Consider the following 26,386-nt stretch of genomic DNA (forward strand, 5'->3'; position numbering starts at 1 on the left):
TGGGGAGGAGGATGGCTGAGTTGACAGGGCGCCCTCATGCTGCTCTGTAGGCTGAGAACAGGAAGGCAGGCGCCTCTCGCTGCAGATATTCACATCCCTTATCCTTCCGCGTGACAGAGTTGAAGCTGCTGTTTGTGACAAGTGGAGAGGGAGTAAGATCACTTCCTTGAGCCCAGAGTTAAATAACGTGATTCCACATATGTGTGCTTATCAGTACCCTGTCGCTGGTCCCACTTCCCTACCTTTACCATGTCACTAAGATATTGTGGCTTTACTAATAGGCTTTTAGTCTGTTCTGTCTTTTGCCAGATCCTCTCACATTCTACCTTGCGAAAGAAAAAGGTGAATGGGTGCAAATTTTAATCTCTACCTATACATTTACAATGGTACGGGGAATAAATAGTATTTTTCCATCAAAAGATGAGAATATTACCTATTCACATACCAGGTGAAAGACTAGAAATGAGAATGTTAGCTCTCTCCAACCAGGGCAGATTTGGGCCTAAAGAAAATGAGGCACGTCTCTTTCCTTTTAATAAAATAAAGCCAAGAGAAGATAGCTGGCTTTATTAAATTTGCCATTCACTATTTTACACACGTGCCTGTCAGCAGGTCCTTCATTGGCACCGGGAGGGGGCTCGATGCCGTGGGGGCAGGTGGTGAATGGGCCTCACTGGGAAGAACCGTCCTCATGGCCCCACTTGCTGAACAGCCAACTGGTCAACCACACAGGATTTGCCTTTAAAATGTCCCTATTCTAGGTTCAAAGCTTGATACTTTCATTGTTAATTTACATAATGATTTCAACAGTTTGATTATCTGTGCATGTGCAACACTGTGCTAAAGAAGCCCAAATGATCGACTGTTCCCCAATCAGTGACCAAAGGTGCGATTTGGTCCAGGATATCTTTATGTCATGGTGGTCCCCATTTGAAATCTCTCGTGAGATGCCAGGAGGTGAAACCATGGGTCCTAGAAAAAGGCTGCTGGGCTCGAATGCTGGCTGAGATGTTCACCAATGGGAGAGGTCTTGGGTAAGTTACTGAAGACCCCCCGGGCTTAATTTCCTCCCTGCAAAAAGGCATATTATTCTAAGAATCTCAAAAAATGTGGCTAAATGAACTCAGAACAGCGGCGGGCACTGAGGAACTGTTCCACAGGTGAGCTGGCATTTCACTGTGTGTGATGGCGCTCAATTCTAGATCAACTCTGTGCGAAGTGCCCCCGACATATAAAGGTCCCTGTTATATAAACACAGTGGGGAGGGGAACTCGAGGGCCAGTCCTTACGTGCTTTATCTCCGCTCCCTGCTCTCTGGGCTCTGGCTTGACAAACAGCTCCAGGTAGAAATGAATCACGTCTGTTGTTCTCGGATGAGCCATTTTGTGACATTCTGAAATGTAAGGTGTTTTCCCAAGTTTTTCCAAATAATTGCTAGTCATGCATACATAATCTGTATGTGTTTTAAGAAGGATTTCTTTTGTAATAAACTTATAATATTATTTATTACTTATAATAAATACAAAATAAATTTCTTTCCTGAATAGCTAACATTTCTAGATTCTAGTATCTGTGTCTATCCACTTTGTGAATTTTACCGAAGCCCTTTCGGTGTTTTTACAGGTTTTCTGAGAACACATCCCCAAATACAAAGCACTATAAAAATGGATTAGATTTATAGCCCTTAAAAAACAGTGTTTATTTAAAGTAATCCCCCTTTGCCCAGTAATGTAAGATTCAACTGTTGAAAAAGCATATATGCGTATAAGTGGTATTAATTCCACCAAGAAAACAGCAGAGCTATTTTTTGAGAACCTTCTCTGTGTTTTCCGTGAACTCAGTGACATGTGTGGCACTTCGGACACATGGCAGGTTCATCCGGGAAGCTTGGGATCAAATCGGTAGGAGAAATTCTTCATTTCTACGTCAGGAGACACAGCCCTCTGCCTCTCCCCTCTTTCCCTTCTTTCCAGTGAGCCTTTGGTTTTGGCCAGAAGTCACTCCACAGAGTTCCAGTGGTGGTGACAGAGCAAAATGTTCAGATGGGGCGGTTATGTGTTAGAGTCAGGAGTCAGGAAGAAAAACTGAGAAGCAGTCATTCAAATTTAGTTCTCTCATCTCTCTCTCTCTGCCCCTTTCTCTCCCCTTCCTCTCCCTTTCTTCTCCCTTTTCTCTCCCCTCTCTCTGCTCTATCTATCTATCTATCTATCTATCTATCTATCTATCTATCTACCTACCTATCATCTATCTATAATCTATCTCTATCTGTCTTTTTTATCCTTCCCACTTCAATCTCTGAGGTTGTCTGTATAATTCTAAATGCAGTGGATTCTGTCTAACTACCTAACTAGTGGATTCAGGTTTCAGTTATATAGAAGTTTGGTTCACAATTAAGAAGGAAATCTCAATTTAAAACTATGCTTGGTTATATTTCACAGTGAAATAAATTTGTGTATTATGATTTCAGGTCTTTGAATTATGCTTTTAATGTGACTTAGACCTGGAATAACCTCCAGGGTGTCATCGCCCCCCTTCACCTGGCGATGAGGAAATCATGTAAGGACTCCCCTCATTTTTCATAGCCATGTTGTACGTTCCACGAGTGTGGAATATACTAACCCTCAATGAGAAAATAAAGCAGAAGCCCTGCAAATTACCCTAAAGTAGCACAGGGTTTATCTTAAATCTGAACATGGAGAAGTGGCCTATCTGGGGGAACAGATTGAGAAGATCTTGATAGAAAAATCCTCCTAATGGATTTTGCACTGGAAAGACGGCATGTGGCTCCTTTTCACTCAGGCAGAGAGGCAGCTGATAGCACAAAAGACTCGAGAGTGGAGGGGCTGACACTGGGCCAAGTTCCGCAGTCTATTCATGAGTGGAGAAGTGTCAGTATTTTACTGTCATTTGTAAATGCTGCTGTTTCTATTGTAACAATAATTCAGGTCGAGGGGATGACATTTCATGCTTGGGGGCAAAATCTGTTTAGATTGTTGTTTCTGGTAGTGTATTATAGACACATTGGAATTGTGAAATAACTTTCTCAAACTAACTTGATTCATTGATAGAAAAAAAGAGGATGAATGATGTTAATTCTTGGTGAATTTGTTTCAAATAAAATTGGGGGATTCTCCCTTTCTGCCCCCCACAGAGGTGGTTTTATTACAGAATAGCGTTTCATAGAGTGAACTCCCTTTGGAGGAATTGTTTATGTCCTGCAAACTAACGGACACCAACAGACTAAATCACCATAATCAATGCCGTTCCACTCAGAACTTGGAGAAGAAGTAAACTGTGCTGTAACCATGGCATAAGCAAGGATCGTTTGAAGAAGTTGAGATGTGTCTTACGATGTACGCCACGTACATATTTTAAGCACCAAAACAGGAAACGTGATTTTAGAAAATTCCTTCCCTGAGGGAGGTACACTTTGAGAAACCTCATACTCAGCTTCCAGAAAAAAAGGTGTCACCACTCAGAAAAGTACTGAAAAGACCAGTACTGAAAAGTACTCAGAAAATACCATGGTATGGCCACTTGGGGGGACACACACAGGGCAGACTTTACACAGAGACTCATTTTGGGGCACCAGCACAGTCAGTGTTATTAAAACATTGATTTCCGTAATAAAAAAGAAATGATTAATATGTTTTGTTTTTCTGGCTGGTCCTGACAAATCTGGAGGCAGTGCTTTTCCACATTATGATAGTTCAGCAGTCAACAAGAACTGGATGTCACTTGCACTCTGTGTGTCCTCACACTGCCCCCTCGGCCTCCTACCTCACCTGCCAGGGAACCAAATATGTCCATATAAGTCATGAGCTATGACCAAAAGCACAGGAGACGGTACCCTCCTGTGATGTAACTGAACCCAAGGGGAGAACGCTCTTAGTGGGAGTGTGTTCCTGATGGGAGAAGGTCACGGGACATTTGCACAGGTCGGCTGCAGTCGTTCTCCCAGGACCTCAGTGTGTGGCCGTGGTCTGCAGTGGACATACCCCTGCCCTCCTGGACCTTCCATTCCTTTGGACTCCTTGGGTCCAGCTCTGGAGTACCCAGCGCAGAAGCCACACCTCTGTGCCCCCACTGCATTCTGAGAGCTAGCCTCTAAACCTACACTTTCTGTGCCTCCCTCTTCGATGCATACCAAGGCTTCTGTAATGAGATGATTGCTACTCTTTTTCAATTGTCTGATCCAACTTGGAATGTATAAATCAAATAGAAGAATCCATTTATCACAATTGTTGGGAGGAATTGGCAAAGGGTCCAACCCAGCCTCTGTTTGCAAATCATTTTGAAGTGAAGGAAGGATTTTATTTCTGTATCTAATAGAGATATATTCTGTATATATACGTGTGTGTGTGTACACAGGGGTAATCCATATGCCTGTACACACACACACACACACACACACACACACACACACCAAGAGCTTTTGAAAGGCAATAAAGTTAAAATTATCAAAAGAAATTTCATGGAATATTTTCATTATCCAGAAGTGAAAGGGCTACTAGATATCTGAAGATATTTTCAAAATAAAACCAAATATGTCCACGTAAGAGAGACATGAACCTTTTAGAGGACAAATATCTGTCTGCCTCTCCTGCACAACTTCTGATAAGAAAGTTCAATACGCATTTGATCATTCATCTGAGCTTTTCCCCCAGGTTTCCATTTCTTGTTTCTAGGAGTGCTGTCCCGTGATAGGTATATCGGTCTTCAGAGATGAGAACATAGCCCTGAACTTTTGAGAGTGTGTACTTCTCGTATAAAGTAACTCGATCACAGCACAAAATTGATAAGTGAATCATAAGGGAGTTTTCTATCTGGTTACAGGAAAGACATATTAGTACAGATGTATGTGTCTCCATCCACAGACGTGTAGATAGAAACACATACCCACTAGGCATATGGATGTTTTTATTCCTGAAGACAATATGAAAGCCACTTCAAAATGGTGCCAGTAAATCATTTAGGTATTAATTCTGTGTTCCTGCTGACAAGGTGGACTGCAAGCTATGTAGAGCTGCTTTTCATTCCTATTAGGCACTGGGAGAGATGCCTTGTGTCTTCACAGCTGTGGTAGTCATCTTAGAACAACCTGCCTTGGGTTTTCTTTCTCTCCTCATTCCCATGGGCGTCTATTGTGAAAGTGCATGAGGAGTGCAGGTAAACATGAAATCTTGGGCGCTTGTAAATGGAGAATTTCACAACCTGTTTTACTTCTGGACTTCTTTGGCCTACTAATAATTACGCGTAGGATTGTGAGGAACTCAGTGTTGGGCTATGGTGAAAGAGCAAAACCCAATGACTAAATCCTGTTCTTCTTTGTAAATCAGATGAGACCCAAATAGGTGTGATAAGAGTTTCAGAAAGAGGAAAACAGACAGTAGAGACATATTGCATTCATACTTGAAATAGTGTAATAAAAATAAGACTTTTAGCTTTCATTCCTTAGAAACAGTAACAATAAAGATTTCAAGTACAGTAGCTTCTTCAAATATCTTTGCTGCCAGGGCAATTCTATGACATACTGAAGAGGCCAAAAAAAATAATAAAAAAATAAAAAAGTGAAAATACAACTTTAAAGAGAGTATCAGGTATTTAATTCAGCCCAAGGGAGGCTAAATGAAGCAGTGATCCCTAAGTTTAAAATTCAACCCATTTTTTAGCAACAGAATTATACAACAGCTTGAATATGTGTGTGCACATTTGTATACATGTACATATGTAAGTATATATGTGTATATGTGTATATATATACACACATATATATGTATATATATACACACATATATATCTATATATATATGTATATATGTGTATATATATATATATATATATATATATATATATATACACATTGTGATAGAAATTCTGGAATTGAAATTTTATTTTATTTTTTTTCCACTTCTGGGCATTTAATCAAAGAAACACAAAACACCAATTCAAAAAGGCATACACGTTCATATGTTCATTGCAACATTATTTACAATAGCCAAGATATGGAAGCAGCGCAAGTGTCCATCAATAGACGAATGGACATGTATTGTCTTAGAATTAACCCCTGGTCATTCACGAAAGGTGAAAGCATCCACAGACTCAGAAAAGTAGGAAAGTACAGAAAGTTGTTTTATTAAAGGTTGGGCAGAGAGAATATGCCCCTGGCAGTGTTTGAAGAGGACAGCTGCCCCTAGGTGAGGGGAGGTAGGGGTTTTACATTTGTTTTTCTTTTTCTTTATGCTGGAGGCAGGGGGCTAGTTATCTTGCAGTTGTTTACAGTTGCAGCCCGTTCCTTCTGAGAACTTTAGTCTCGGTTGGTTTTCTCCGAAAATAGTCTTGGTGTTTGTCTGTGGGGTTTGTCAGTCCTCAGGTGTCTGAGGACTCAGAGATTAAGGGGTTAATCTTTAAACCTATTCTTGTCTGCTCCCACACTCTTTCTTTTTTTTATTTCTTTTTATTTAAAAATTTTAATTTATTAGTTTCAGGTGTACAAGACAAGGTAATACTTAGACATTCATCATTTATATCCCTCACACTGTGAACCCCCCTCCCCCCATCCACTATCCCTCCAACCTCGCACCGAGCCATCACATTACATATATAAAATTATAGTTGGCATTCATTAATGTTTAGCTTCTGGTGTACAGTACTATGATCAGGCATCCACAGTATCCCTGAGGTGGTCTCCCAAATAGGACGCATGTCCATCGGATACCCAACAAAATCTTTACAACATTATTGAATACGTTCCCCAAATTAATTTTCAAAAAACTCTGAGGCCATCTTGTGGTTACCAGCTGCTTCCTACTCCCTTCACCTTTCCCCTTATCACCCCCCCCCGCCCATTAACAACTCTCGTTTTTTTCTTTTTGTCTCCAAAACTGTTTCTGATTAGTTCATTCACTTATTTTTTTCTTTAGATTCCGCATATAAGTGAGATCATATGGTACTTGTCTTTCTCTTTCTGACTTATTTCACTTAACATAATGTTCTCTAGATCCATCCATGTTGTTGCAAATGATAAGATTTCTTTTTTCTTTATGGCTGCGTAATACTCCATTGTATAAATGTACCACAGCTTCTTAATCCAGTCATCTACCGATGGGCATTTTGGTTGTTTCCATATCTTGGCTATTGTGTAAAGTGCTGCAGTAAACATAGGAGTGCATGCAGATTTTTGAATTGGAGTCTTGGATTTCTCCAGGTAGATGCCTAGGAGTGGAATTACTGGATCATAGGGTAGTTCCATTTTCAGATTCCTGAGATACCTCCATACTGTTTTCCATAGTGGCTGCGCTAATCTGCAATCCCATCAACAGTGCACTAGCGTTTTTCACAGAAATAGAATATATAATCCTAAAATTTATATGGGACCATAAAAGACCCCGAATAGCCTCAGCAATCTTGAGAAATAAGAACAAAGTGGGAGGTATAACGATACCTGATTTCAAACTATACTACAAGGCTACAGTAATCAAAACAGCATGGTACTGGCATGAAAATAGACACGTAGATCAATGGAACAGAATAGAGAGTCCAGACGTAAATCCATGCCTATATGCCCATCAAATCTACAACAATGGAAGCAAGAATGTACGATGGGGTAAAGACAGTTTGTTCAATAAGTGCTGTTGGGAAACCTGGACAGACACATGACAGAAAATGAAGCTGGACCACCTCCTTACACCATATACAAAAATAAATTCAAAATGGCTTAAAGACTTAAATGTAAGATCTGAAACCATAAATTATCTAGAAGAAAATATAGGAAGAAACTTCATCGACATTACCCGGAGTAAGATTTTCACTGATATATCCCCTCGCTCGAGGGAAGTAAGAGAAAAAATAAACATGTGGGATTACATCAAACTAAAAAGTTTTTTCACAGCAAAGGAAACCATCAATACAACAAAAATGGACCCTACTGAATGGGAAAAGATATTTGCCAATGATATATCTGATAAGGGATTAATATCACAAATCTATAAAAAACTTACTCAACTCAACTCCAAAAAAACAAACAACCCAATTAAAAAATGGGCAGAGGACTTGAGGAGACATTTTTCTAAAAAGGACATACAGAAGGCAAGAAGACATATGAAGAAATGCTCAACCTCACTAACCATCTGAGAAATGCAAATAAAAACCACAATGAGATACCACCTCACCCCAGTCAAAATGGCTATCATCAATAAATCAACAAACAACAAATGCTGGTGCGGATGTGTAATTGAAATTTTAAGTAGAATTGTATTTTTATGTTGATTATTAGAAATAAGTGATATGTTGAATGAAACAGAAAAATAAATGACATAGGTACTATTTTCAAAGTGCAAGAGTTAAGATGTGAATAAATGTAAAACTTAAAAATGGAATTTATATCAGTTCCTACATTGAATCCCTTTCCAAATTATGGTGGAAATTTTTATCCGGTGAAGTCTAGGAACTTTTATTTAGTCATTTCAAGGGTGTGTGTGCATACATTCGTGCATGCCTTTCAATCTTTTTTGAATTTTGCCAACTGGCATCCTCTTCTCTAGAAGGTATCTAGGTTCAAGGGTCTTCTCTGACCCCAAAGCACAATCTCACATAATCTGAGATGTAACCCATCTCACTGGTCTTGTGTCCCGGGCAGCCAGACCTGCTCATAATCCCAGCTGTCCCCATGAATCACATGATCTCATGTATTCAGAACCAGGAAGGACGATGACATTTACCTCTTGGGCTCAGGGGTCTTTGCATTCAGATGTGTAATCAGAGAAACACTTGAGCTTGGACACAGCCCATTGCACTTCCTTATATATTCTACTTTCCCCACCCTACACTGGCATGATGGCTTTCTGTGAGGGTACCCACCTCCCAGGACCATACCTGCAACCTACAGAAGTCAATCTCTCTAGGGTTCTTCTATCTACATCAGTTCTCTCAGGAACATACCAATGTCTGAGGTCACCTACCCTAATGAACCCTAATCGTCCTCATACCTGGACCAGGAAACCATTATCAAGTTTTCAAGGAAGGGGCGGTCATCCTATTTTTATCCAAATTAGTGATGTGGTGTGAATGTTAAGTCCTAACAGTTAAAAATAATAAATAGAACTGCTGATGCTCTGAGTTGCAAGAGTCTCTTTTGGAACCCAAAAGCCATGGGCTTGATTCCTTGCTCATTGCATTCAATGGTAAATCCTTGTTGAAAAGAGGGAGTCCTACAGGGGGTAAAAAGGGAGGAAGTGGGGAAAGAATAATTAAATTATTAGTTCAATATTTGATCCCATTGGGCAAGTCACATTGAAATCACTAAGTGGCAGAAGCACTGGCTTGAAAGGGAGATGAGCTGTGTGTGTAAGTGTTTGGATATGTATGGACCCTAGCACTGTATGTACAATTCAATCCAAATCACTGAATCTCTCTGATCATAATTTATCTTCTCCATAAAATAAAACACTGAAATACCTGACATATTATCTAACGCCCCTTTCTAGTTTAAAATTCTACTCTCATAAAGAACACTTTCCTATACCTATAACCAATCTTGGAAAAATTCTAATATATAATGTTAAATAAGTTTTAGCAAATAAATTAGTTAATTTACAGAGAACGTATGTCTAGTAAAACTTCAGGATTCAGACAATACATGCTGTTTTCTGATTATCCAATATATGGATATGTCACCTGAAAAGTACATCTTTCTGCTACATCATAGATTGTTCTTTCCATTACAAGATAGTTTCTTTTATTTAGAGACAGTTTTTTTTCTCTTATAATTATATAAACTTCTGGTGATTGGGAAAACACTTTTTTTTTTTTCAATGTATACCTTTTAAATTTGGGAGCTCTGTATACCATGCTGAGTTGGAGAGATTTTTATCTCCAAGTATTACTCCTGCATTACTTTTTCTAAAAGAATAAACAGAAATTTAGGAGAAAATGGAGGGTATCAAGAATTCCATATTTTGTTGAGATATTCAAAGGTGATCAAGAACTTTTATGTGTATTGTAATAGACCCACACCTTCCCCACTGTCAAAACTGGATGGAAGAAGCAGAGTAGCTGCTGAAAGACTTCTCTGTGAATTATCCTGATTTACTTCTGGAATCTTCCTATTGATTTCCCTAGCTCTCACTTCAGACTGTAAATTTCTTGAATGCATAAAATATGTTAATCAGTATGTCTTTTAGTAGATGACCAATAAATATTTTGAATGCATTAAAATAGATTTTGATTACCAAATGTTGTATTTGAACTAAACACATGGTCAAATTCAGGCTCATATAAAGCAACGAGAGAGACAGTGCATCTTAAAATAGTAATAATAGCTACAAAATAAATCATTAAAAAAAAAACAAAAAAACAGTAAGTCTTGTATTTTTTTCCATGGCATGGAACTATTCCAAGTAACCTTAATGAGACTCATAGTTGAACAAAAACAGAGAGATGGAGTCCTAAAATTCTGTCATTGGTTTACAGTGCAGTGAACTGCCTGGTGGGCTGTGCAGCTCTCAGCCAGGCGTGGACTCACACAGCCGTGGGCAGTGGCTTTCGGAGACTCTCTTGGAGAAAATCAGTGGAATCGGTAAAACATTGGATAATTTAATTTCTAAGGTCCTGGCTATCTCTTAGGGTATGATTCTAATCTGCTAATGCTGACCTAGCCTTTTTTATATGCGATATTGTAAGATTAGCCACATTGGCATAGGATAGGAAATGCAATGTTATCAAATATTAAGTATGAATGTCAGCTTGCCAACATTTGGCCTTACAGAGATTTTCTTTAAAGCAATTACATTCACTGGAATAAGATCTAATTTAGTGATTTTCCCCCTAATTTCCTTAAAATGTACACTTGACATTTTAACTAGACTGTAGTGTTAAGGATATTTGACATTTTAAAATCACAAACACTATACATTATGCAGTGTGTACAATGTGTCACTTTGGAGTGCACTGTTTAATGGAATTGTAACTTCCTCATTAATTTATGTGAAATAAACAGCGTTCACGCCGGCCTTCAGTTTCTGATTCGCGTTTCACTGACTTTCTTGGTTTTTCCATCAGCATTCCCACTTCTGCTAGTCAAGGTTATCGCATCAGTGATTTGAGTATCTTGAATAATAGTGAAAAATACTTCGGATCTGTTCCTAGGTGCAATTCATCGTAGTAATTTCTTGAGAAATGGAAAAAGAATAAACTTGTTCAATTCTGAGACTCATGTTTGTGCCGAATGAGCACAGAGGGAGAACACAGAAGCTCTTTCCCACGCAGGCCTGCTTTTCCTGAACTCACTCACCTGGCAGGCACGTTCTGTCATTTACCCAGATCCTGGGTGTGCGAGGGGCACTGTTTTCCCCAGTAGAAAATGCAGTCACTGAGATTCTCTAGGACAACAGAGACTCGCCTAGGCAAAGACAGAGAGAGATATGTTCGGACCCATAGTAACTACAGAGTTTTGTTTTAACTGACAATGAAACGGGTTTCTTTGTCTCTGGTTATAACTAATCAGGGTATTAACAAATAGTAAGTTACTGAAAACAAGTTCTCAAACCCCATTGCTGTTCCTAACCATTCTCTTCTTCCTTAACGCAAATGATTCATTAACTGTGGTGTCAGATGAAATCCTACTGCTTAGAAGAAGGTGACAAGGACTGTTTTCTGCAGTGGCAGCAGTGGGGGGGAGGGGAGGGTACCTGGACCTCGCCTCTGGGGAAGACGGGCCCATTTTAGAGCTCAGCCCAAGTTGGCCCAACCACGTGGTAACGCCAGCTTCATCTGTTTAGGCAAAATTACGGCAGAAAATACATGGTAAATGGACCTGTATTTGTGACTTGACTTTTAGTCCAGTCATCTCAAAGTGATGAATATATCATTGCCCCAATCTTTGAAATTACTTATTTTCTGAGTCAGGGTAGATGGAGAAGTAAGTCCCATGTTCATAAGATGTAGGTGACACTAGGTTTGATAGAGAGAGGGGGGGGAAAGCAGACTTGGCTTTCTTTCTTGTTTTCATTACCTTCCTCCTTTGTTAATGTCCTGATTAGTTATAACTGGAGACAAAGTGACTAAGACACATGTAGACGCATGGATGACAGCAAGGGAAGGATCAGAAAGGACAGAAATGTGTGTGATCTGCTTTGGGAAGCCAGATCATTTGGCACTAAGTGTTCTGTTAGCCAGCCCTCAGAGGGAAACTTGAAGAGCCCCACGCTTTACTGGGTATTAAAAATAAACCAGTGTCCATAAGAATAGATTTTCTTCAAAGAAAGTTGGATAGCAATAGAATTCATCCCAAGGGTCTTCATGGAGAGGATCTAACTGATGTAATAAGAGTCCGTCAGCAGCATATTTGCAGAGAGACCAATGAGTGAGCCTCACCAACTATCTCTATACGACTCCTTGTTGTCAACTAGTGCAATGGGAGAAAGACTACACACGTTTGAATTACAAACTGAGCTTTCGAACGTTCTTTACGATCTGTTACTACTACATCAAGCCATCTTCTCCCACGCCCCTCAGCTGATGTTGGAGTCCAATATTTTGCAGTCAAATACAAAGGAGTCCATTCATTTCAGCTCTTTGAAGCAGATCACATTGGTATGTTTTATCTACAGTCGTGCGTGTTAAACTACTCCTTACTTCTAACCGGTAGTTACATAATATTGTTTTAGAACTCTTAGCACCGTATTACTTTTTCCTGAGCGGATATAGTTTGACTGTGTCTTCATAATCACAGTTCTTTAATGGATTGTGCTTTTGCTGTTTAGTCTAGAATCTCTTTGGCTAGCCCTAGATCTTAACGGTCTTTCCCTATGTCTTTCTCGCTAAAAGTTGTGGTTTACATTTTACATTTGTACCTGTGGTCCTTATTGAGTTAGTTATTACATAGGTGCTAGACATAGATCAAGGCTTACGGGTTTGTGGCCTTTGCCTACGGACATTCAAATGTTCCAGCACCATTTGCTGAAAAGCTTCCTTTACTCCCTCAGCTGTCTTTGCACCTTGTCAGAACCAGTTGGGAGTATTTATGTGGGTCCGTTTCTGGGTTCTCTGTTCACATCCACTGACGTCTGGGTCTAGCCCTTCGCCAATACCACATACTCTTAATGACTGTAACTATGAAATAAGTTTGAAAGTGGGTAGACTGATTCCTTTTAACATTTTTAAAAATTGAGCTATTCTATTTTTTGGTTTTCCATATTAATTTTAGAAAAAACCTTGTCTATATCTACAAAATATTTTTTGCTGGGATTTTTATAGAAAATGTTAAACCTGGATATAAGTTTGGGGAAAATTGACATTGTTACAAGGTTGAGTCTTCCTGTCTATTAGCATTGGTATATTCTCTATTTAGCAATTCATTGATTTCTTTCTTCACAATTGTACAGTTTTCAGGATACGATTTTTCACATCTTTTGATACTTCTCAGCATTTTTCAATGACTGTAAATGACATTGTATCATTGATTTTCGTGACCATGTGTTCAATGGCAGTATGTAGAAATACAATTGAGTTTTGTATGTTTATTTTATATTCTGTGCATTTGCTTACTTCAGGTATTCACTCTCGGAGTTTTCTTATGGGGTCCTTGGCATAATCTATGTAGATAATTGTGTCACCTGCAAATAGGGGCCGTTTTATTTCATCCTGTCCAATCTGCATGCACTTGTTTCCATTTCTTAGCATGTTTTTTTTTTAAATTATTTTTTCAATTACAGTTGATATGCAAAATTCTATTAGTTTTAGGTGTGCAGTATTGTACTAGACATGTATATGCCTTATGAAGTCACCACCCTGATCAGGCTAGTACGCATCGGACACCATACATAGTTGTCACAATATTATTCCCTGTGCTGTATTTACATCTATGTGATATTTTAATAACTGGCAATTTTTACTCCTTAATGCCTCTCACCGTTTTCACCCAGTCTGTTAATCCACCTCCATTGCTTAGCTTTTATACTCCCTCTATCTTCTAGCACAATGTTGAATAAAAGTGGTGAGACCAGGCATTTTTGCCTTGTTTCAATCGTAGGGGGAAGCATTGAAGTCTTACCACTAAGTGTAATGTTACCTATAGTTTAGTATTATTATTATTATTATTATTATTATTATTATTTGTAGATAATCACTGTCAAGTAGGCAATGTTTTCCTCCTTTGATATGTCACTGAAATGTCTTCTTATGATTGGTTGTTTAAATTTGTCAAATGCTTTTTTCTACGTAGGTTATTACAACCTTATAATTTTACTCTCTAGCCTGTTTTTATGAGCATTACATTGATTGATTTTCAAATATTGAACCCTCTTTACATCCCTGAAATAAACTCTCTTGGTCATTTTGGATAACTTTGGTTATTCATTGTTTACTTCTGTTTTCTCTTACTGTGTTAAGGATCCCGGTATCTGTCTTCATTAGGGATATTGGTTTGTTGTCGCCATTGCATGTTTTTGTCTGGTTGACTATCAGGGTGTCTTAGCTTGGTCTTCCACAACAAAATGCCATAGACTGGGTACTTAAACAGCAGAAATTGATTTTCTCACAGAAATGTATTTCCGGCTTGAAATCAGATAGCGGGGTGAAGCATGATAAAGTTCTGGTGAGGACTATCCTGGCATGTAGACACCTGACTTCTACCTGTGGCTCCTATGACCTTTTTTCAGTGTATGCATGTGGTGGGGGGAGGGAAGGTCGGGTGGAAGAGAGAAGGAGAGAAATCTCTTTCTCTTCCTCTTCTTATAAGGCCACCAATCTTATTGGATTAGCACCTTATCCCTAGGACCTTATTTCATCTACTTGCCCTGTAGAAGTCCTACCTCCAAATACATTACATTGGGAGTTAGGGGTTCACCATGAAATTTTAGGGTCCACAATTCAGTCTGTAGTACTGGCAACATTAGTGTGACTAATGCATAAGGAAGTGTTCCATCCACTTCTATTTTCTGGAAGGAATTGGGTAAAATGGGTTAATTATTTAAATGTTTAGTAGCTATTTGAGTGCATTTGGATGGTTGTCTTAGTGTAGATAACAGAATCCATAGGCCAGGTGGCTTATAAATAACCGGAATGGATTTCTCCCAGTTCATGTGCCTGGGGAGTCCCAAATCAAGGTGCCAGCTGATTCTGTGTCTGGTGAGGGTCATTTCCTGTTTCACAGATGGCTTTTTCTTGCTGTGTCCTCATGTGTCAGAAGAGGCAATGCATCTCTGCAGTCTCTTTTATAAGGGGGCTAACCCCACTCTTGACGGATCCACCCTCGTGACCTACCACTGCCCAAAGGCCCCACCTCCTAACACCATCACACTGGGGATTCATTTTCAGCATGAATCTGGGGCACACACGCATTCAGTATAGCACTAGTATTCTCTGTAAAACCACCTGGGCCTGCAGATTTCTTTTGAAATAGTTTAATAGTTATTGAGCTACTCAGTTTTTAAATTTTGTATTGGATAAATTGTAGTAGTTTGTGTTTTTTAAGGAAGTTTCATTTAAGTTGACAAATTTATGTGTGCAGTTTTTGTAACATTTTTTTTTTCTCTTTATGTCTGTGGGGTCGCTAGTAAATCTGCTATTTTGTTCCTGATATGGGTCTTCTCTTACACCCCCTTTTTTTGTCAGTCTTTCTAGATGTTTGTTAATTTTGTCAATCTTTTCAAAGAATTAGCTCTTTTTTATTGCTTTTCTCTATTGTTTCTCTGTTTTCAATTTCACTAATTTCTGCATTTCACCTTTTATTCCTGTGTCTTCTATTTGCTTCAGGTTGATTTTAGTCTTCCTTTTTTTAAATTCTTGATATAGGAGCTTGGATGATTAATATGAGAATTTTCTTCTTTTCTAATGCACTTTTTCAGTACTATCCGTTCACCTGTCAGCACTGCTTAGCTGAGTCCTCCAAATTTTGATATGTTGCATATTACATTTTATTTAGTTCAGTGCATTCTTTTAAAAATCTCCTTTGAGACTTTACTTCGATCTATGGATTATTTAGAAGTGTGCTGTTTAATGACTGGCGATTGCCTTCTCAGTTTTCTCTTATTGGTTCCTATTTTGATTCTGCAACCTACAGAGACTGTAATTAGGTTCAATGCCATGGACTTACTGGCAAGCCACAATTTCTCCAAGGGGAATAAACATTCGGGTTGATTTCTTCTGGCTTCAGAGGTTTGTGTTCGGACTACACTAAACCACGTATCTGTAGACAAAGTACTTAATTAGTAAACTTTATGTAAATATAAACTGATGAAGCATTTTTTTGACCTTTTAAAAAGCTCTTAGTTTGTAAATTAATATGCGTATTATACTAGTTCAGTCATTTGGAGTTCTGACTTTACTATCATTAAAATGTCTAAATATATCCAAACCTAATGATAGGTGGAAAATGTATCTTAGAACTCAAAAGATTTGTCTTGAAATCCAAACATGAAAATCAATTCATTTGACCTCTGCTCAAGGTGGTAATTGATGTTGAATTATTATGCTGTGAGTAGCATATGTTTTCTTCTCAAGAGAAACTGTGATTTATTTTGGGGATACGTTAAGAATAAGTACATTAATATGAGATGTGACAACCCACCATCTAATAATTTAGGAGGAAAATAATGAACTCAGAAACAGACGCAAAGTCATCTTACTTGTGTAGCCTGTATGAGGACGACTTTGCATGGCCTCCAGTTCCATCTGCTCTGTTGAAAACAAGGGTGTGTTCTAGAGATCCTTCAAGAAGTCATCTTCTGGAAGCAACCTAGGTATTCATCCAAAGATGAATAGATAGAGAAGATGTGGTATGTGTGTGTATACACGCACATGCAATGGAATATTACTTAGCAATAAAAAAGAATGAAATGTTGCCATTTGCGACAACATAGTTGGACCTAGAGGGTATTACGTTAACTGAAATAAGTCAGACAGAGAAAGACAAATACCATACCATCTCACTTACATGTGGAAGCAAAAAACAAACAAACAAAGCGAAACAAAAAAGGACTCCTAGAAACAGAGATCAGAAGGGAGGTGCTTAGGGATGGGTGAAAAGGGGAAGGGGGGCACAGTGAATAATATTGTGATAAGTGTACACAGTGATGGATGAGCACTAGAAGAAGTGGGGATGATCACATCCTTTAAGGTATAAAAATTTTGAATCACTATTGTATACCTGAAACTAATATAATCAATATAAGATTGTACATCAAATCGGCTTAAATAAAAAAAAAAAAACTTATAACACAAGATAAGGATTTTTAAAAAAATCTTCTCAAAAATTGTTTAACTGAATCTAATGCTCACACAAGCTTAATGATGTAGCAACATCTTGTGTACGGATCATGTCATTGTTTAACATCAGACCTCAAATAAATATACCGCAGGGGAAAGAGAAATAGGATGTATTCATCAAATCAGCTTCAATAACAAATCCATGCTTTCTAACAATCTGCGTGTGCTTTTTTGGCATTTAGGCTCTCGGGATTTGAGCTGCCCTCCTCCATCGTCAGCACGGGGTCTGTCCTAACGCTGTGGTTCACCACTGACTTCGCCGTGAGCGCCCAAGGTTTCAAAGCCCTGTATGAAGGTAGGACGGTTACTGTGCTCTGCACACCTCACTGCCCAGACCATCTCACACTGGCCACTGGAGACAAAGGTTTTAATGTCCACTTCTGTTTCCCGGGTTATTTAGTGGTGCAAACATTTGACTCTTGTGGTATACATTGATGATTGGAGAACACGATCTGGTATCATTGCCGATCATTTTAGCACAAAACGTGTGTTTACAATTTCCCTTTATTGATAGTACTCTTTTTCATTGGAAAAGTGGTTTTACTTTTGCTGTGTAGCAGAGATGTTTTGAGAATCTTGACTACTAATTGATAGGACTCCTTTACTGTGAAGAGTTTATTTCTAATGCAGATTAAGTTTCTTAAAAAAAAAATTGTGGGATGATAATACTGACAGTCCATAAGTAAAGGGAATTTTATTAAGTGAGTTTTGTTTTCAAAATTGAAACTTCTAATTGAGAACATTATTTTGTTTTACTGTTAGGTCATTGCACGGATCAGGCTTGGGTTTCATTTGTTTTTGTGTTTTCGGATTTGTGTCTAGGGTCCCTTGGTGTCTTGCTCTCATTACTGAACTAGTTTGGGGAAGACATTTTAAAAGGGTAAAAGAGAGCTGAACCTTTGATAGAGGAAATGATACAGATGATGACATAACACATTCTATTTTTATGAAATTGTACTAGTGAAAATTTAAGTGCAAATGTTGAGGGGGTGTCTATTTTAGTCTTGTTTCATATACATATTTAAAACTTTCTCTCCTGTGTAATACAAAGGCTATTATTTGTAACACAAATCCCAGAGCCTGTGAATTGAACACTGTGGTCGGGGTGTAGGCCCATCGTTGTTTAGAACACACACCCTTGACTTCAGACCGGCTTCTGGGCTAAGTCATGTCTACATGTGGTCGTATTCAGAGTCCTCGGTACACTTGACCAAATCCATTCTTTGCGGAAAATAAAGTCTACATGTGCTTTGTGCATCTGAACCTGGCTTGTATGGGATTATCAGAAAGTCCACAGGTGGAATGTCCTCTTTGCACACAGGTAAACTGGCCAGTGTATCCTTCTGTTTAAAGTTCTGTGTGGAATGATCCTTAGGATGGTAAACTGTTCTAACTGCAGTGTCTCCCAGGCCACTGTGTTTGTATATAAACCAGTATCAGTGACATGGAAGGAGGAATCGTCCTTCAGTATGTGACTATCAGGGAGTGATTCATTCTTTGGAGAGTAACACGCTAATTTAAGATTAATAGGCGCTATTTGCTTTCAGATTTTCTCATATCCACCACTTCCTGTGTACCCTAACTTCACATAATTTCTTCTTTTGCTTAACATTGCAAAAGTTTTCTAAGGCAATCCATACCGGTCACCCGTGAAACGTAACGTCCAGATATCATGTCTGATATTTGCTCAGTAGGTTCATAAGTTTCCACATTTGAGAAATCTTGGCAAATTTCCTCTCCTCCCTAACAAAGCTGGTACTTGAAAAGCATGTTTTGCTGAATCTCCTAAGATAAATGTTTTAGAAACTCTGTTGGTGTGGAGTGATTGTCAAAGGAATAATTGGATCTTTCTGGGCTTTTGTTGTTGGTATCACTGCTTGCCATGATGGCATAAGAAAAAACAATTGGGGAGATTGTCTCTGTAGGAAAATATTTATGAGCTCCTAAAAATATTGCAAAATTACTAGAAAGGTTAACAAGACCATAATTAAATGTGTGTGTGTGTGTGTGTGTGTGTGTGCCTGCGTGCGTACGTGTGTTTAAATTGATATGTGGAAATGCTCTTTTTGAAATTTATATATGTATATATATATTTTTTTCTTTAGCCAATCTAATCTTCTTTATTATTTTTAAAAATGGTTTATTAAATTTATTGGGGTGACAATGGTTAGTAAAGTTACATAGATTTCAGGTGTACAATTCTGTATTACATCATCTATGTATCCACATTGTGCATTCACCACCCAGAATCAGTTCTCCTTCCATCACCATATATTTGATCCCATTTACCCTCATCTACCACCCTCTTCCCCCTTACCCTCTGGTAAGGACTAAATTATTTTCTGTGTCTATGAGTTTTGTTTGTTTTTCACAAGGTTACATTGCAATATAGTCTATTTACAAATAAATACTAGTTTTTTGTGTGTGTGAAGTGCTTTGTCATCAAAACCAAAATTGTATACAATATTTAATGTCAGTATTTTAAAAATATTTCTCAGTTAGCTTAAAGGTCTCCTGCGGAAATAAATTTGTACTGTCTGAAGAGAAAATAATTAATTGTAGTCTAAAATTAATCACTAAAGAATTTATCTAGAAGGGAGTAAAGCTTTCATCACAAGCACCAAGTGATTTATCAATAGTTAGATACAATTGTGATGTACCAAGGTGATGTCACTGGAAAAAGGGAGATATTATTAAGAACAGTACATAAAGTATAAAAATATACCTTACAAATATAATATAAAGCAGAACCAAGGATAATTGTCAGAAAAATATCTGAAATTTTTTGGAACCAAAATATTGAGTCCTTTTGATGAGTCAGGTTTCTGTCTTTCTCATTAGGTTTTATTTGGATGGGACTGTCCATCAGGTAATTAATATAAACAAAATAATACAATAAAATATTGATGTTTTATCCAAGACAACTGAAGGAAATTTAATTTATATAGAAAATACAGAATCAGCATTTTAAAATATGATTTTCTCCAATCTTAATCTAATACTATTTTCTTCCAAATAAAATTAGGATTTGTTTAACATTATCAGTTTGATATTCAATTTTTTTATTCAAATTCATTTGCTAGAATTGAAGGATATCTTCCAAACTTTTAAATCTGTCTAATCACAATAAACAAAGTTAACTTGGGCACTTAACTTTTTATTTTTTTTCTGGCAGTACTTTGGAATAGGTAGCATTTACACGAATTGTTATTCATGCATGGAAATATTAAGCCACATAAGAAGTATGGAAACAATAAATTAAAATATTCTAATGTATTCATTCATTGTACTTAACTCTGGAAATAAAAAAGAAATATTTATAAATTTCACACTAACATTACCACAGACAGTAAATAACTCTCTCAACCTGGAGCCTGTCAGGGTCTTAGTAAGTATATAGATTCTTGGTGATATCAACATTTATTTAACCCATAAATACAGAATAATGAAATTGATGTTACTAACTTAATAGGGTGTTTTATAATATTTTATTTTCTAGTTCCATTATTGAACATTATTCTTGATAGTCAACCAAAGAATTTGCATCATTTTCTCTAGTAAATTTATAACAGAAAATATTGGGATTGCACATAATTTAAAATAAGATGGGTAGCTATTGAAATTCCTATATTTATCAAACAATGAAGTACTAGGTATATAAATATTATTTATTCCTGTATCCTATTTGTTGACTTTCTTTCATCAAGATATTGATTACTAGATAAATTGCTTATTTTGTTTATCAAGTTTATGCTGTAACAAAAAATCATCTAAATATCAGAAAATTGATGTGGCATGTCAGCACATGAGAAAGTATGATGTCATAACAAACATACATGACAACGCATGGCTATCATTCGACTTGAGGAAGAGAATAGGTCAGTTTGGTGACATGTATTAATCTAGAGACTATGTCCAAAAAAAACTGTCACTCTGTTATTTGTTTTTTACTTTTTAAAAGGGAATTCCTCTATCTCCTAGTCAATTTTCTTAGTAGTGACAAAGTGAACTAAATGTTAGAAACATTAATGAGTATATGATGAAAACTTCCAACTCCAGATGTTAAGTTGCTTTGGTTCTGAAGTTTGAATTATTTTTAAATAATGTTTCTTTTGTTAATGTACATCTTTATGTGTATTCTGAATGTCATTTCAAATGTTTCATAAGCTATTTGGTAAATTTTTTATACATTGACCTTTAATAATTTATGTCTTGATTGTATTTTAAATATTTAGTTTTCATGAATTATTTACCATGATTTAGGTTGACTTTTCCTATGTTTTTGTAGGAACAATCAGTTATCTTTGACATTGATTGCATTTTTTATAATCTAGCATTTTGTGTGAAGTAGAATTTTTTCATATAATACAACTTATATTTGGATAGAAAGCGCCAACTGTGTTCATATCATGAATCCAACATGTATTCACTAAAATAAATTGTTTATTTGTATAGAACATCAATAGTGTTCCCATTGATGGAGAACTAGCTTTTATTTGAACAATGGATAAAGGCCTTATACATGGAATGGTAGCTTTTTTTTTTTTTTTAAAGAAATCGGAATGAAAATCATATGCATATTTTGACATACATATTCACTTTTGCAATAATTGCTTAATGAGGCAGAAAAAATGTTAGATTCTTGTTTAAGGCAAAGCTGATAAGAAACAAAGGAATCTGTTCTCTTTAAAATTTCTTTAAAAATGCTGGCTGACATTGTAGTTAAAAAGGGAGAAATTTTAACCACAAATGTAGACAGTCAAATATTTTAATCAGAAAATATTAATTTTACCTACTCAACATTTATCTCAACTTCCTAATGTGCCATCTTTGAATACATTGACCTTAAATTTTATGCAGGAAATCTGTAACAATCTGAAAGTGTCAAGGTCTATTTTAATGCAAAAATACTGAGGTAGAGGGAGGAGGAATTCAACATTCCTAAATAGTAAAAGTTTGCTTGGGGCAGGAACTTGTGTTTCATAGGAAACAGCTCATTAGTTGGAATGAGAAAAACAATTGCCAGAGAAGATGGTTTAAGAGATTCCCCTGGGTTATAAAATGCTCTCCTATGGAAGTCATTTATTTCAAGTGTTTTTTATCTTGAAATTATTCATTTTATCAATCATAGCATTATGTTATGCTTACTAAGGTATATGTACCTCTATGGATGTTGGATGGATGGATGGATGGATGGATGGATGGATGGATGGATGGATAGATAGATGATAGAGTGATAGCCTAGAACAGTATAAACTCTTATATACATTTTGTTATTAAATCCTCACAAGATTTCTATAAGTGAAGTGCAATTATTTGATATAATCAGGTAGAGAAAGTGAGGAAGTGACCTACAGTAACTTAGTTTGCCCATGTCTCATAGCTACTAAATAGTGCAAGCAGAGGTTGAACATAAGTCTACATTTGCAGTTGTAATTCTTAGCCATGCAGCATATATCCTCTCATATACTTAAGTTTATTTGTGTATACATGCCTATGCAAATACACTCATAAATACATGCATATATGCACATGTATGTATCCACAAGATAATTTCATTTTACACATGTATACATATACAAATATATACACACAGTGGTTTATGTAAATCAACACACATTTACTCATTCATTCTTTCTCTCGTTTATGTATGAAGCATTCATTGAGCATCTACCAGAGACACAATACTAATAGGAATAGAAAGATAAGAACGGTGTTTGTTCTGAAGGACTAGTAAAGGAGAAATGACAAAATTTAGTAGAACAGAGTGAAAGTTACAGGGTTTGACAACCAGGCAGAAGGGGAAGGTCAGGTGTATGAGGGGCCACGTAGACATCATGGCAGAATTCCTGCTTGGGCTGTATCTCCAAGAATGTCTTCAGAGCACTCGTGCTAAGAGCTTCCCCAGAGCAGGCGCTGACTAGCAGTTTTCCGGGAAGACAGATACTGGGAGGGTCTTTCTGAGTGAGGGAGAATCACAAGCAAACGCGTGGAGAAAAGCACACACCATCTTTAAAGCCATAAGCAGTTTAGTGGACAGGAGAAGGGGGTGCAGAAGCAAGAGGAGGCTGATGGGAGTATCTGAAGGGGAGCAGAGGGGAGCCATCCTGGGCCCTGGTGCTCAGAGGTCCAGGCAGAGTGCTTCCAACCTACCTCCCAGGTTGGAAGTCAGCTTTCCATGGGCTCATCCATGAGCACGAGCACTTTGTGTCAGCCAGCCTTAGAGAAAAGGCTGGAATCTAGTCACTGTGCTACAAAAGGAAGTATAGTGCTTTTGTTTCCATCTGCTTCCATTTTGTAGTTGTGTCATCTTTGGTGTTTGAATCTTGGTTGTGGTGTCCGCAATGTTAGCAGAGAGAAGAGGGATAACCTGGGTTACGTGGGTTCTGAATGCTTGTCGTGCTTTTAACTTTAACTGTTACATGGAATATACACCATCACTGATGGCATTTTCATTTGGATGCTTGAGGACAATGATGGACTCCGAGGAAAACAAACAAACAAACAAACAAACACCCCTGAGTCCTTGATATTTGACACAAAGTAAATATTCAAAATACTTTGATACAAAATCTTCACTCAACCCCAACTTAATTTTATCCAGGAATTCATATTTCTTTTCCTCAAAACCTAAAAGAATTGCTGTGTCCCACAAGCAAATCCTCTTTAAAAAATAATAGACTCAATACAGATCATCCAATTAAACCTGTAAGAACCTAAAATGGACTTTCATTTATTATACATTTATTTTATGGAAGTGAAGGGCTTACATTTTCATACAGTACTTAGCTGTTCACCAGGTAAAAGCGAATCTTGGCTACAACACACACCTTTCATTGTGGGTTTCACTAAAGTCATTCAGTCCGGGGGTGAGGGATGGCTTCTTACTGAGAGTGTTTCTCCTTGGCTGAATGCATTTGGCATTTCCCTCTGACACATCCCTCAAGCAGAATTTTCTTTCCTTTAACATCCATGAATCTGGATTTAAAAGGAGCAGCTAGATTATTACCCTTCAAGCTCAAAGCTTTATTTAGAATGTCAGCACTGATTTATTTCTCCCTTGAAGTGATTATCCAAACTCAACCTGAATTAAAGCATGGAACAGGAGTGACCCACGTGGCAGGAGAGAAACTCCCCTCACAGGAGAAGTGTTGGTGAAGGCACCACAGTTAGCTGTCCATTAGTTGGTACGCTCACATTAGTTTGGACTTAGAACAATTACTGAAGCTGAAACTTCTAGATGGGAAACTTCTAGAATGACTTTCCTCTTGATAATTTAGGTAAACTAGCTTGGTGAGCCCAGGTAAAGACACTTTTCAGTGAGGACACATGGTTTTTGTAGCGAGCAGAGCTGTTGATCTTTCTATCAGCCCTTTACTAGGCTTTTTTATCAGAGCCCGGCATCTTTTGTGTGCTCCATTTGCAGATTTTCAACAGTAGGTACATTGGAACCACATTGGAAATAATTATTACATTTGAAAATAATTATTGCTGTTAGCAACATCAATACAAACATTTGTAAAATGCCCAGACTTAGGAGAAATATGATTGTTTTCTGAAAGGTCAATGTTAAGACAATCAAATGCAATAGACAGACTCACCCTGCTAAACTGTTGAGTGACACTTTGTGGTTTTATGATGAGCTGGTAAGCTGCATGTTCTAGTTAGGGTGACATTTCTTTTTTAACTCAAATCTTAATTAATGTAGGTAGGCGTTTTGCTGGTGTTTAGTTTTTTCATTTGTTCATTCTTTATTCTAAAATAAGAAGAACATAACCTGGAGGTCACTGAGGAAAGGCAAAATTGCATCTTTTGTACTTCTGGGTATATATGGTTAGTTCAAGGCAGTACAAGGAGGAGATATGGAAGAATGAGGTTGATTAGGTTTGTGGAAAAAAATAAAAAAAAAAAAAACAAACAGGCATACAATCACTGAAATCAAAAGGATCCAAGGACAATGGAAATTAGGAAAGAACATACTACAATCTGATAAAACCATTTTAGTTTTGGAGGGAATTGGAGAAATACCTCCCCTTTTCAGGATCTTTTGTGAAGGATCGCTATATCATATTAAATGTAATCAACCTGTAGCTATAGCTAAAAGTGAAGCTTGAACCAAATGTACACGTAAATGATTAAAAAAAAAAAAAAAAGAGAGATATTTATTTACCTGAAGTGTCCCTAAATCAGCCTGCAAGAGATTTCAGAGTTCATTTCTATTTCTGACTTTGCACTTAATTTTTAAAATTAATTTATCATTGGTTCTGATATTCTTGCTACTGAAGGTTGATGGGTCACTGATGAATGGGTCATCGGTGTGGCTAAGTCTAAGCATATTTTTCAAAGGGTGTGTTAGCCTAAAGAGTTTCCAGCCTTATTAGGCAGTTTCTTTCTTCTTCCTTTTTTTTTTTTTTTAATTGTTTAAATGTAGCCAGAAAATGGTAATCCACAGTTTCTTCTGAATAATAGACACAATGGTGACCTCTATAGGAGTCATACTCTCAAATGGTCGGTTATGGGTTTATTCTGAGTTTCAACAAAATAAGGCATTGATTGTATTGATTGACTTGAAAAGCCATCGCATAGAATTGTACCGTGTGTGTGCATTTTCTATAATCAATCATCGCTTATCTCTTTTAATTGTCTGTTCCACTTCTTATTCTTTAGTGCTAATCAGACAGGGTAAACCTAAGAGTGAACTATCTTCAATTGTATCCAAGCATGGATCAAAAGATTGAGATACAGAAATGAAATTAAGCTTTCAAATAAATAAATCTGTATCTTTTGCATTTTTGTGTATTCTCCCAAATCTTTTCTCTGAAAACAGAACGGTGACCCCACACAGCTAAAATGCCTGCCTCGTGACATTAGAGGATGAAATGTCCTTTCCAGATGGCCTCCTGGTTTGTTGAACGAGCTTCCTTGCAGACCTTCTTGACTTTGGTTCTCTCAAGATACAACCTTACTTTTATTTTCTATCTTTGGGGGATGAAATGCCATTTAATGAAAGAAGAGTGGCCTGGGGCCTGTCAACTTCCAACATTAATTTGTATACATCTCATTAAGCTTCAGTAGTCATTTTAATCATATATATTTTGCAAGATTTAATTTTGATTTCCAA

At 37.3% G+C, this 26,386-nt stretch overlaps 1 protein-coding gene across 4 annotated transcripts in view; it reads left to right on the top strand.

The window, feature by feature from the left end:
* CSMD1 (CUB and Sushi multiple domains 1) overlaps positions 1 to 26,386 on the top strand; it is a 1,600,646-nt gene that overhangs the window by 465,167 nt on the left and 1,109,093 nt on the right. For all 4 annotated transcript variants that reach the window (XM_081046432.1, XM_081046429.1, XM_081046430.1 and 1 more), the window contains exon 3: positions 17,448 to 17,560. In XM_081046432.1, the coding sequence (XP_080902558.1) occupies positions 17,448 to 17,560 (113 nt within the window). The remainder of the gene's footprint in view (positions 1 to 17,447; positions 17,561 to 26,386) is intronic.

Source organism: Rhinolophus hipposideros (genome assembly GCF_964194185.1).
Source record: "Rhinolophus hipposideros genome assembly, chromosome: 4".
Lineage (NCBI taxonomy): Eukaryota > Metazoa > Chordata > Mammalia > Chiroptera > Rhinolophidae > Rhinolophus > Rhinolophus hipposideros.